At 47.5% G+C, this 12,890-nt stretch overlaps 1 protein-coding gene across 1 annotated transcript; it reads left to right on the top strand.

The window, feature by feature from the left end:
• The first annotated feature begins 11,251 nt into the window (after positions 1-11,251).
• Positions 11,252-12,513, top strand: LOC103806920 (gap junction gamma-1 protein-like). The gene has a single exon (XM_009079631.1). The coding sequence runs from the start codon at positions 11,266-11,268 to the stop codon at positions 12,511-12,513; it is 1,248 nt and encodes a 415-aa protein (XP_009077879.1). The 5' UTR covers positions 11,252-11,265.
• The last annotated feature ends 377 nt before the right edge of the window (positions 12,514-12,890 follow it).

The following is a 12,890-nucleotide window of genomic DNA, read 5'->3' as shown; positions in this document are numbered from 1 at the left end:
TACATCCATAGAGGACACAACTGCTCCACTTTCACTTTGGGGGGTTGTTTTGCTGTCTTTATCCCCAAGCTGTGTCTAAGGTTGTTGCTAGCTGCTCCAGTCCCTTTCCCTCTTCCTGCACTGACACTGGGAATATGGTTTTCAAGCAGATGAAAACTAGGGGAAAATGTTCCTTTTATCCATTTGGCACAAGTCAGGGACCTCACCCAGCAGCTCTTGAATGAAGCTCAGAATCCATGACTGAGCTTCCAACCTCTTCTGCCCCCCTTTCCTGGGGCTATTCAAAGCTTCCTCCTAACACACTATCCCTGCCCATCCACAGGTGTTAGGGAAAAAGGGAAAAAAAACCCCACCAAACCCACACCTTTCTGGAGCAGCCAAAAAAGTGTCCATTTGCCTTTTTTTTCCAGCATTCCCTAACCTTTCCCATGCACCCTGACCTATTTCCGCTGCCTCCACCTGCATTAAGGCACTGCTGCTGGGTGAACTGCACATGGGGAACATCCACACGGACAAGGATGGGAGGAGGAGACGTGCCATGAACTTTCGCACAGCCCTTTTGGCCATGGGATGGATTTCCTCTGATTTTTATTGAATTCTTTGGATTTTTTTCACTCTTTTGTACAAGTTCAGGAAGGTCTAGAGCAAGTCAAGCCTGGCTTGGCTTCACAGGGCTGGCAACACTGGCTGGAAAGTTTATTGCTTCCTGTTATGAGAGCTGAGGGAACCACAATGGATTTGCAGTGAGATGTGGGCAGCCCTAACACCAGGGATGACCCTGGTGGGTGTGGTTCCCATTGCTTCTGAAGCTACTTCAGGAAAGGGAAGCAAATAGAGAAGGGAATAATTGCCCAATTTGACCTCTATTGAAGCAAATGCTTTCTTTGGAGCAGGAACAGACACAGGGAAAATGGCTATAATGGGCTCCCCATGAGTCCCTTCTTGCCACCTTTCAGTACATGCCCTGTGTTATCTCACCACCTTGAAAACCTCAGCAGAAAGGTTCCTGTCAGAAAACACAGAGGTTTTTTTTCTCAGCATTGAAATTTATCTCAAGAATGTGTTCATCACAGTGAAATTTTCAGCTGGGAAGGGCTGGAATAAATCACTTCTATGTTTAAATGCTTCCTCTGGGCATTTGTACTTTGGAATTTAAATCTTATTGTTTTTTAACCAATCAGATTTTTGTTTTGGTTGTTTTCAAAGTGAAGTGCTTTTACCTTTCTGTGGTCATCAGTCAGTGATATGCAAAGGAAACATTTCTTTGTTTTCCAGCAGAAATGTCATTCATTCTGCTAACAGCATTGGTTTTTTGCTCCAGGCACAAAACAATGCAAACTTCACAGAAATTCCATTTTCTGACCTATCTTCTGGGCTTACAGAGGCACAACCGTGGTCCAAATGTCAGAGCAATTCAGAGCCAGAGTTTACATTTTCAGAGTGCATGAAAGAAAACAGCCTTCACCTCGTGTTCAAACAGCCTTACATTATGCAGCCAAAATCCCCATGGGCTCTGGAAAAAATTCTTGAGACCAGATTTTCAGTCTTAGGTCCTTGCAAAGAGCCAGAGACCAAACACATCATCCTGATGCAGATCAAAACCTTCTTGGGTTCATCCAACAAGAAGAGCTGGATGCAGGGGAAAAAAAATCAACCTGATGATGAATAGGTAGAGACTTTGTTTCTCTGTCTTGCAAATGACACATTTGCACTGAAGTTGTCACCACCACTGTCCTGAAAATTCCACACAGAGGTTTGTGATGAAGCACATTTTATTTTAGGCCCCTGGCAGAAAATTCCACACAGAGGTTTGTGATGAAGCACATTTTATTTTAGCAACAGCCCCTGGCACAGCTTTTTCTGCTGCCTGTAAATTAGATTTTTTTAAAGAGAGTTAGGGTTTTGGCTGAGTTCTTAGGATATAAGCCCATCTGGGAGAATGCCCAAAGCTTTGGGTGAAGGAGGGAAGCTTGCACAACAGAGGTGTTTTTCTGTGTTAAGTTATGGAGTGTGGTGGCACTGAAAGGGAGCCTGGAGGTCCTTGGCCAGTGTGAGCAGCACTGCAGCCAATCCCACCTGTTCCCTCCTGTCTCTGCTTCACAGCTCCTGAACAGTTCCCTGGGACATCCACAGTTGTCCTTGATACCATCACCCGTGAAATTGTTGGTTTGGTTACTGTTTCATGAGGAAAAGGGCTGTTTCTGTGGCTGGGAACAGCAGCTGTCCCAAGGCATGGCCCCTCCACCCGTAAACCCAAGTTCCATCTCAGTATGTTGTTGGAAGGTGCTGGCCTGTCCCAGAACACCTCAACACAAGAGACATGGCTCTGTGTCCCCGCAGAAGTCCCCAGCCCAGGCAAAGTGTCAACAGGGCAATGACACAACTTAAGTCCTTGGGTTGCTGAAGGCCCTGGAGACTCCAGGCATGAAGAAGGAGCTCCAATGGGTGCCTCTTTCCTGTCAGGAAATGTAAGGCAGCCTTGAAGATGCCCCAGTGGGATACACACTTGGGCCTCTGGTGTAGTGAAAAGTGTCCCTGCCTATGGCAGGGGATTGGGACTACATCAGCTTTAAGGTTCCTTCCAAACCAAACCATTCTGGGATTCTCTGCAGAGCTTCATTTACCTGGTCCTATCAACCAGTCACGTTCCTGAGGACAAGCCATTAGAAATGTCAAAGTTGCAATGCTGACTTGAAATTAAACTTATTGAGAATGAGCCCAAGTCCTCTTCCAAACCCATCAATCTGCCACACCTGTCTGCTCAGGGATCAGCAAGGACAAACAGCAAGGAAAACAGCAAGGACAAAGCCAGGATGGGGGGGTGGGAGGAAAGGAAAGTGCTTTGAGGAAGGAGGTTGCCACTCCCTGAAGCACATCTTGAAGGGTATAAGACCTGCTTGTGACTCTTGTTCACTGACAAAGCTGTAACCCCCCAGATGCCTTTTTCTCAGTAACTGCCACCAAATTACTGGCTTATGAGAATAATAACACAATTCAATGGACTTTCAGACTATGCAAAAGAGGACAGAATATTTTCCAAGTCCAATATTCCTTTCTAGCAGTGCCTTTGCCACCTTTTCCATCGCAAACCTCTTTCAAAGTGGACAGCACCCACAGCCACCAAGGATGAGGATGTGTCCCACATCCAAAAATTAGGGAAAAAGGGTTAGTGAAGTTAGTTGAAGTAGGAAAGATAAAAATTAAAACTGTTGCTTCAGGTTTTGCCTCACTTGTGGTATTCAATATTTTTGCTTCTTAGACATAAAATTCTGTTGTCTCAAAAGCCCAAATCCGACAATTTCCAATAAGGTAAAAAGTGATATTTTCAATTTTTTCCAATTTTGTGACATTTGTCTCAACTCAGTGATTTTGTATCCTGGGTCATGTTTTAAAAACAGGCTTATCATTTGCACAAAGATGTGTATCCTCATTTCATTTAGCTTTGAAACTGAACAAATGAACATCCAAAAGGGGAAAATTAAGAGAAGAATATGAAATGTCAGCACAATCCAGGACAGAGCTTCAGAGGTTTGTGCTCAGAGTGGATAATTATGGCCACTACTCATCACTGATGTTGCAGGGAGATGTTACACCAGGTCTCATTATCATTAGTGACAGCACTTATTTATTTCAATAGGACATTAAAATAAATATGTATAGATCACTGCTCTGAAACACAGTGCCTGGGGGAGAGGTGACCTGCAGAGGTGACTCCCAGCAGCAGCCAAAATTATACAAGGCCTCATCACATCCACTTCCCCTCTGTCTCTCTCAATTCTCAATGCTCTCCCAGCAGCAGCCAAAATTATACAAGACCTCATCACATCCACTCCCCCTCTGTCCCTCTCAATTCTCAATGCCAAGCATTAAATTAAGGACATGGGCTGCTGCAGGGGTGAGATTTCCCCTGTACATTCATTTATGACTCTGCCTCCAGCCTTCTTTCTGCCTCCTTTCCTGGGTGATAGTTTGGCCAACAGGTGATGGTTGAGTGATGGGAACCACTCAGTCCCTGCCAGTGTGATGGCCAGACCTGCTGGACACAAGGCTGGAGCAGAAGCAGATGTTGCTTGGCTTTCCTGAAGCACACATGCTCCAAAACACTTCCACCAGACATGTGTGTGTACAAATAACCCACACAGTTAGAAATAGTACAAATAATCCACATGTGTGTACAAATAACCCACATGGTTAGAAAGCAAAGGTCCTGGAAAAGCTGTGTGACCCATGGGACTGGGACCAGGCTGAGCTGCCTTTTTATCTCTCATTTGATGCCTGCAGTCCTGCAGAGCCTGAAAGTTGTACTCAGCTAGTTATTTTTAAATAACTAATAATACTTCTCAGCAGCTCCATCCTGCCCCAGCTGGAGTAGCTGAAAGCTTCACCAGAGTTCTTTGATGGGAATGAGATCTCGATGGCTATGTCTCAGGTCTGAAGGATCTGATAGGGTTCATCACCAGAGTTCTTTGATGGGAATGAGACCTCGACGGCTATGCCTCAGGTCTGAAGGATCTGATAGGGTTTGTCTTTGAGAAGGAGATGGTGTGACATGTGCTGGAAGCTGTGGGATCCCTATTTGCAGGGCATGCACCCAAAGACCATGCAGTGGCACCTTTGGAGGTGACCACATGGTGACCCACTGCACTGTCTGGACCATGTGGGGAAGGAGGTCACTGCCCCAGTGTGCTGGAGGCCAAACCCAACCCCAGGAATATGCAGGGATATTGTGGCCTCAGCTTGCTGTGTGTTTTCTCCCTCTCAGAGGGGTCCTGTGGAAAATCTCTAGGGATGCTGAGATATATTTGGAGATATCCAACCCTGGTACTCCCCTCTGAAACCACCTCCTTGTGTCATAGAATCATGCAACAGTAAGGGGTTGGAATGCACCTTAGAGATCATCTAGTCCCCAAACCCCCTGCCCTGCACAGGGACACCTCCCACCACACCAGGCTGCTCAAGGCTTTATCCAACCTGACTTCAAACACTGCCAGAGTTGGGGCATCCACAACCTCCCTGGGCAATCTGTGCCAGTGTCTCACCACCCTCACAGGAAAAAAAGCTGTTTCCTAATATCTAACCTGATTTTCCCTCTTTCAGTTTATCCCTATTACTCCTTGTCCTATCACATCTCCTTTGAGAGTGCAAGTTCTGTCGGTGTGCCATGTGCCAAAATTGAAGCATGCAGCCAGGGTTTTGATGATTTAACTTACTCCTCCAAAATGCCTTCCAAAGGCTTGTTTCCATAGTGTGGCACGTTCCCCCAAGGGTCTACACCTAACGTAGCTGATAAGGCTTTTCCACTTGCCTATCTTACATGGCTACTCCCAAACAGTGAATTAACTTATCACTGTGTGAGTAATCAGTTTGTAACTTGAGGAAAGTTGATTTGAGATGCTTCAGTGAACAAGAATTGCCATTCCCTATCCATTCAGGCTCTTTGGGAAACCAGAGGTCTGCCAGCATGATGAATATCCTGCTTTGTCAGGACCAGGGATGAAAGTTCTTGATAAACCACATGGTTTCCAACCTCTCCCTTAATCAAAATGCTTTCCATACCTCATGCCCTCAGAGACTGGATCTGATCCTTTTCATTACTTCTTGCTGCTGTCACTTTCTTCTCCTCACTGGCCCTTGGGCAGACTTTTTGCCTTGCCCTTCCATTTTCTTCTCAGCAGATCCCCTGAGCCCTGATCCCGCTGGGATGGCAATGCCAAAGCTCCTCATGGATGGAGCAGGTACAAGAGGTGATCCTTGGACCATCTGGATGGAGATGTTTTCTTGAAAACCACTTGCCTTAGGCTTAATGTACATTCCCATCCTACTTCTTGTTAGAAGCAAAGAAGCCAAAAACTCTGTGTGTGTGCTGGAAACCCCTTCCCCATCCTTCACCTGCTCTCTGCTCCATCCACCAGCTTGGAGTGAGGTGCACCACCTTTCAGGGAAGCCCTGCCTGGGGGTGCAGCAAAGCAGGAGCTTCAGAGCAGTTTTTCTCACTACTGAGCCTCTCCTCCTTTTTTTTTTTTTTCTTTTAAAATGATTTTCTCCCCCCAAACAGCCAAGGAACTTTTGCTAAAATGTGTTTTCCACATGTTCTGTATTAGTCATGCTCTCTGTCTTACAAGTCTGTTACCAGTGCCACTAGCTGATCTTATTAATTTACTTCCAACCGACTCAAGAGCTCAGCAGCAAAATTCCAGGCAGCGTTCCTAAAACCAGACCCGGCGGCTTGTTTGGATTTAAAACCAATGCCCCTTTCTTCCACGGTGTGTATATATAGCACCTTCCCTCCTTCTCCCAAGGCTTGGCGAGGGGAGTGCGCGAAGGGACCGCGCTGGGGTCGGGCAGGAGCTGCTGCTCCGGGCGGAGGAGGAGTTTGACAGCGCGTTAAATACTTCCCTCGAGCTCCGGTTTCCAACCGCCGGGGCATGGCCGGACCGAGGCAGCAGGAGTTTATCTAGGGCAGGGTGCAGGGCTGGTGGCACAGGAATGTCGGTGGAGGAGGGAAAGCCACCGCGGGAAGCACAATGTCTCTGTAAGTAGATCCCCCCCATTGTTTTACCTACAGTTTAAGCAGCGGTGTGGGAATTGTGCAGAAAGGGAAGTCATCCAGCTAGCACAGATTTATTTTTTCCTCCTTTGGCTTGTTTTAGACTCAGGTTTGAAAGTTTTCCTAGTTTCAACAGTTGTGCCTGTGATTGTATAGGCAGTCAGCGGGTTTTGGGAAGTTCCTGTGATGAGAACTTGGAGCCAACAGCTCCTTCCTCTACCTGGCTACACACAGTGTTGACTACTTTAAGTGTTGCTGATGGTATGAGCAGTCCAATTCCTCCTTTGTAGCTGTTTTGAAGTGTGACTTGTAACCTGTGTTTCATGCACTGTATGCCAGCTAATCTGGAGGTGATGTGTGAAGATGGATGGATGGATGAATGGATTTCAAAGCCAGAGGGACAGTGTGTCCTTTCTTTGGTTGACAATTGAGCTGCATGAACCACCTAATCTAATCCATCTACCTGCTGCAGATACACATAGGGTTTTTTTCCCCAAAACTGTGTAACTTTCCCACTGCACAGAGGAATTAGGTCTGCCACATGGAAAAATGCAAAAATCCGTTTTCTGTGCTTCGGTGGTTGGGAATGTGAGGAGAGGAGACACAGACTTTTTCTAGGAGCATCCTATTCATCAGCACTGTGAACAAATCTTTCCTTGAAAGTTTATTTGCCTTATAGTAGATCCCAAAATATCATGGTGCACTAACTTTCCCCAAGAAACTAAAGGCATTGAAATCTCATAGTATAGACTTTCCAGCCAGTGAGCCATAAAAACATACTTGAAGTTTAACTGAACTGATTGTAGGAGGGATTTTTAACTCAATTTCTTCAGCTCCTGCTCTGAAACACGATGCCAGGAGAGTGTAACATCAAGGTGTGATCACACACAGAGGGCACAGCAGGGTCCCAGGGGCACAGAAACAGCTTGTGGCTGTTTTCTGCAGATATTCCTCCAGATCCAGATGTGCACAAAGGGCTGAGCTGCAGTGTCAGTGGTAGAGCCAGTGGATTGGGCTGGTGGCTGGTAGCCAGAGATTGTCTTCTCAAGGCAACAACCCACCACTTCTGTTGTATTTTATTTTCTTTCCCTTTCCTTGACTCAGAAGGTTTGGGAGTGTTGGGGATCAACACTATTGGGTGCTCCTTTCTAAAACATGTTTCCCAGAGGAGACAGTGGTTGCTTTGCTAACAATTCTGATGAATGTCAGTTCAAAACTTGAATATATTACTCAAAAAGTTATCATTACCTTGGTTGGACCCTCTCTGCTCCAGTCACGCTGTTGGGAGATGTGTCAGAGCTTTGGGAATTGTGTCCTTGAGTAACACATGCAAAGCAGTATATTATACTCAGTGTAGACTTCAGAAACTCTTTAGGTGAGCACTGAATCCTGAATGAACTGCTCTACAGGACATTTGAGTCCTGTTTTAGGACAATTTGGGTCTTGCAGCTAAATGAAGATACAGATGGGAACTGGTGAGGTCTGAACATTGACATGGCATCAGCCAAGGTGGGGCTAATGCGTGCTAGATCCAAGCCCCAGCTCTGCCTTGGCCAGGATGCTCCACAGACAGATGCATCATGTCCCACAGCAGGACATCACTGCACCCAGCAGGGTGTTCCTTTCCCAGCCCCCTGTCAGTTGGAGCTTGGCTGAGTGCCTGGATTAATCCTGCATATCATTTTGCCCACATCCAAATGGGCACAGAACAAAGGAAGGGGTTAAAGACACTTTGGGTGTATCCACTGCAAAGATGCAAAAAAGTCACTCAGAGGGGATGTTTTCCCATCTCACACCTGAATAAACCCAATTTCCTCAATAAATAAAGAGCAGCTCAGCAGGGGTCACTTTCCATGTTCTGCAGTGGCTGAATTGTCCCATCTGCAGTGTTTCTGTACTGACCAGTGGGTCCAAGGCACCACTTTTGGGGCAGGAGATGGAGATTCTGGTCCCAGTAGCTTAGAGGGCTCTTGTTCTTCACTACGTAAGTTGAGGGTAGAGAGCAGTACTTTCCCACCTCTTCTTAGCTGTATGAGGAGTGGCTGAGGTCATTTGGTCTGTTCAGCTTGGAGAAGAGGAGGCTGAGGGAAGACCTCCTCACTGTACACAACCTCATCATAAGGGGAAGTGGAGGGACAGGCACTGATCTCTGCTCTCTGGCAACCAGTGACATGACCTAAAGGAATGGCCTGAAGATGTGTCAGGGGAGGTTTAGGTTGGGTATTAGGAAAGGGTTCTTCCCCCAGAGGGTGGCTGGGCAGTGGAACACAGCACCAAGCCTGACAGAGCTCAAGAAACGCTTGGACAGTGCTCTCAGGCACACCATGTGATTCTCAGGGATGTCCTGTACAGGGCCAAGAGTTGGACTTGATTATTGTAGTCCCTTCCAACTTTGTATGCTCTGTGATTCTGCAATTCTTCTGGCTGATTACCCAGCTGTTCCTCTGCTCCCTGCCTCAGTTTCTCCAGCTACAGGACAAGAATAACACCATCTGCAGTGCACTCCCAGAGGCTCTGTCTGGCGTGTGAAGACTTGGGGGTTTGGGTTCGCAGAGGATTTGTTTGATCTAGAAATAGCAGGGTTAGAAAATTCCATCTGCCTGCTCTTAAGAGCCCTCAACAGCAGAAGAATTTCACTGTGTCTTGAGACTCAGACCACTCTGCTGCCTCCCAGGGCAGCTCAAAGGCGAGCACTGAGCAAACCAGCACTGCTTGGCTCCTGTCCTAAGAAGCAGCGTGAGCAAAATTGCATTCCACAAAGGCCTGATGTGGAGAACAGAGCAAGGCGCATTTCCCTTCTTGCTCCTGTGTGAGGCTGTGAGGTGACACTGATGGCTGCTCCCACCCTGTGCCTGGGATTGGCATTGGGCTCACAGCATGGCTTGGGCCATGGAAACCCTAAGGCACAATTTTGCATCTCCAGTAGTGCAAAGCCAAGTTAGGACCAGGCTTATGTCTCATGGCATCATCAAGCTGGGTTGGATGGGGCTTGAAGCAACCTGGTCTAGTGAAAGATGTCCCTGCCCATGGCAGGGGGTTGGAACGAGATGGTCTTGAAGGTCTCTTCCAACCCAAACCATTCTGTGATTCTGTGTTTCTATGATCATTTTCCCTCATGGATATTCGTTCCCACTCATCCAGCTTGAGGGTTAGGTTTGATGTCCATACTCCTTCAATGTACGGACAACACCTTTCTCTTATCTCTTCTCTACTTCCAGTGCTCTTTGAGTCCAAGTGCTTTCCCTATCACTCATCTCCGGATATCTGTGAGAACTGTGCCAGTCAAGCTGGCAAGTTCCCTCCTGCCTTTAGTAATGCCTGGGGTCACCCAAGGTGCTCAGGCTGAGGCCCCACTGCAAGTTAAGCTAAACATAAAATGGTTATTACAAGCTCTTCCTCCCCAGCTGTCCAGGTCTACTAATAAATGCATGGTTTTCTCTTGAAAGCTTTGCAGGGTTTATTTTTGAGCCAGTCTGCATTTGATTAAAGTTTTGTTTTGTTTTGTTTTTTTCCAAAAGGAACTTGAAAGGGCCATCGGCCTGTAAACATAAATATTCCCATTCTTTTGCTGATTCTTTGCATTTTTCTGGGTTAGCTAATGAAAGATATTTCAGTAGTGCAAGTCTCTGTGATGTGAGCAGCATCCTCTGCTCCTGCTTTCAGCTCAGGCACTTGAGCCCATTGCATGCAAGCAAGAGTTTGTCCCAATTTAAACACCTTTTTGTGCCTAGGTGGCTTCCACAGTGCTTTGAATTCACTTTTACGGTCACTCAGACCCTTCTTACAGCTGAGCAATGTCTTGAAACGAGTACCAAAGTGGGTAATGGTGAATTTAGTGAGTGCTGTGGCTTGCTGTGTTATTCATCTGTATTTATCTAGTGCCACCAGGCATCTTTGCCTCCAGTTACAGTGGTGCAGTACATCCCCATGCTGGCCACACCTTTTTCCCCATTTAGGTTGGAAAAGTCTTGTAAGATCATGGAATCCATCTGTTAACCCAGCAGTGCCAAGGCCACCACTAACCCATGTCCCCAGGTGTCACATCCACACACCAAAATACCTACAGGGATGGTGATTCTACCACTGCCTTAGGCAGCCTATGCCACTGCTTGACAACCCTTTCCATGAAGAAATTTTCCCTAATACCCAATCTAAACCTCCCCTGGTACAACTGGAGGCCATTTTCTCTCATTTTGTCATTTGTTACCTGGGAGAAGAGACCAACTCCCACTTGGCTCCAACCTCCTTTCAGGTAGTTTTAGAGAGCAATAAGGTCCCCCTTGAGCCTCCTTTAATCTAGGATGAGCTCCCCCCAGCTCCCTCAGCCACTCCTTGTGCTCCAGACCCTTCCCCAGCTTTGTGCCCCTCTCTGGACACACTCCAGCCAGGCTTTCTTGTCATGAGTGGCCCAAAATGGACCCCAGGATTCAAGGTGTAGCCTCACCAGTGCCCAGCACAGTGGGATGGTCACTGCCCTGGTCCTGCTGGCCACATGATGGCAAATACAGCCAAGATGCCATTGGCCTTCTTGATGAGCCCTTACAGGTCCTGGGGAGATGGGCTGCAGCAGTGAAAGGTGTCTGTTTGGATAAAAGGACTCCAAGTGTCACAGATGTGCCACTGTCACAGCCATATCACTGACTGCAGCCACAGATGTCACCTCACAGCTATGTCTTTTCTTTCTCCCTCTTCCTGCAGGTTATAACTGAGTAGCCCTTATGACCAACATGAGCTGGAGCTTTCTAACCCGCCTGCTAGAAGAGATTCACAATCACTCCACCTTCGTGGGGAAGGTCTGGCTCACTGTGCTCATCGTCTTCCGCATTGTCTTGACAGCGGTGGGAGGTGAGTCCATCTACTCCGATGAGCAGAGCAAGTTCACCTGTAACACCAAGCAGCCAGGCTGCGACAACGTCTGTTACGATGCCTTCGCACCGCTGTCGCACGTCAGGTTCTGGGTCTTCCAGATCATCATGATATCCACCCCTTCGGTCATGTACCTGGGCTATGCCATCCACAGGATTGCCAGGTCAGCAGAGGAGGAGAAGAAGTTCAAGGGGTTCAAGAAGAAGAAGCAGTTTGCCCTGAACTGGCAGGCGGTGCGCAACATGGAGGATGCTTTGGAGGCTGACGAAGAGGAGCCCATGATCTCTGATGACGCAGCAGAACATGAGAAAGCCAAGCCCAAGCCCAAGTGCAAAGAGCAACAAAAGCATGATGGCAGGAGGCGCATCCAGCAAGAAGGACTGATGAAAATTTATGTCTTCCAGCTCCTTACCAGAGCTTCCTTTGAAGTTTGTTTTTTGATAGGGCAGTATTTGCTCTATGGTTTTGAGGTAGAAGCTTATTATGTCTGCAACAGAGTCCCTTGCCCTCACACTGTGGACTGCTTTGTGTCCCGGCCAACAGAAAAGACCATCTTTCTCCTGGTGATGTACGTCGTGAGCTGCCTGTGCTTATTGCTGAACATGTGTGAGATGTTCCACCTGGGCTTTGGGACCATCCGAGATGCCATTCGCAACCGGAAAATCAACAGCTTTAGGCAGCCTCCCTACAACTACGCTTACCCAAAGAACATCTCCTGCCCTCCTGAGTACAACCTGGTTGTGAAATCAGAGAAGTCCACCAAGATCCCCAACAGCCTGATGGCTCATGAGCAGAACTTGGCTAACGTCGCTCAGGAGCAGCAGTGCACTAGCCCAGATGAGAACCTCCCGGCAGACTTGTCCACCCTTCACAAACACTTGCGAGTGGCCCAGGAGCAGTTGGACATAGCGTTTCAGAGCTATAGCAGCACCCAGGCCAACACTCAGCCTTCTCGAACCAGCAGTCCTGCCTCAGGTGGCACAGTGGTAGAGCAGAACAGGGCCAACACCGCCCAGGAGAAACAAGGTGCTAAACCCAAGGCCTCCTTGGAGAAAGGGAGCTCCAGCAGTAAAGATGGAAAGACATCTGTATGGATATAAGTTCACCTAAAAGGAGAGAGAGGGCAGCTGAAGTGGGGTTTTTATTTTGGTTTGTTTCTGGGTTTTGGTATTATCTTGTGTTCCTTTCGCAGGGCACAGGTGCAATTTTTGTGTGGAAGTCAAGAGAGAAAAGGAGTTTCAGACCAATTTAGTGCTGTCTCCCAGTGCGTTAACAAAAAACATTTCTTCCCTGTTTCCATGTTCTCCAGCTGGGAACCTTCAGTGAGTAACAGGAACTTCCAGAGAGTAACAGCAAACCCCCAGCATCTCCCACCCTTCAGTCACCACCAGAGCTCCAACAGAGACTGACAAGGCACTGTGGTGGGAAGTGGAGCTGCTGCTGGCTCAGGAGGGAAGTCAGGCTGACAGAGAGCAGC

This window comes from Acanthisitta chloris, unplaced genomic scaffold (genome assembly GCF_000695815.1).
Source record: "Acanthisitta chloris isolate BGI_N310 unplaced genomic scaffold, ASM69581v1 scaffold2658, whole genome shotgun sequence".
Lineage (NCBI taxonomy): Eukaryota > Metazoa > Chordata > Aves > Passeriformes > Acanthisittidae > Acanthisitta > Acanthisitta chloris.
This window is presented reverse-complemented; position numbering and strand designations above follow the sequence as displayed.

Excerpts from the sequence above, each read along its gene's own strand:
- LOC103806920 (XM_009079631.1), top strand. The coding sequence starts at position 11,266 with ATGACCAACATGAGCTGGAGCTTTCTAACCCGCCTGCTAGAAGAGATT.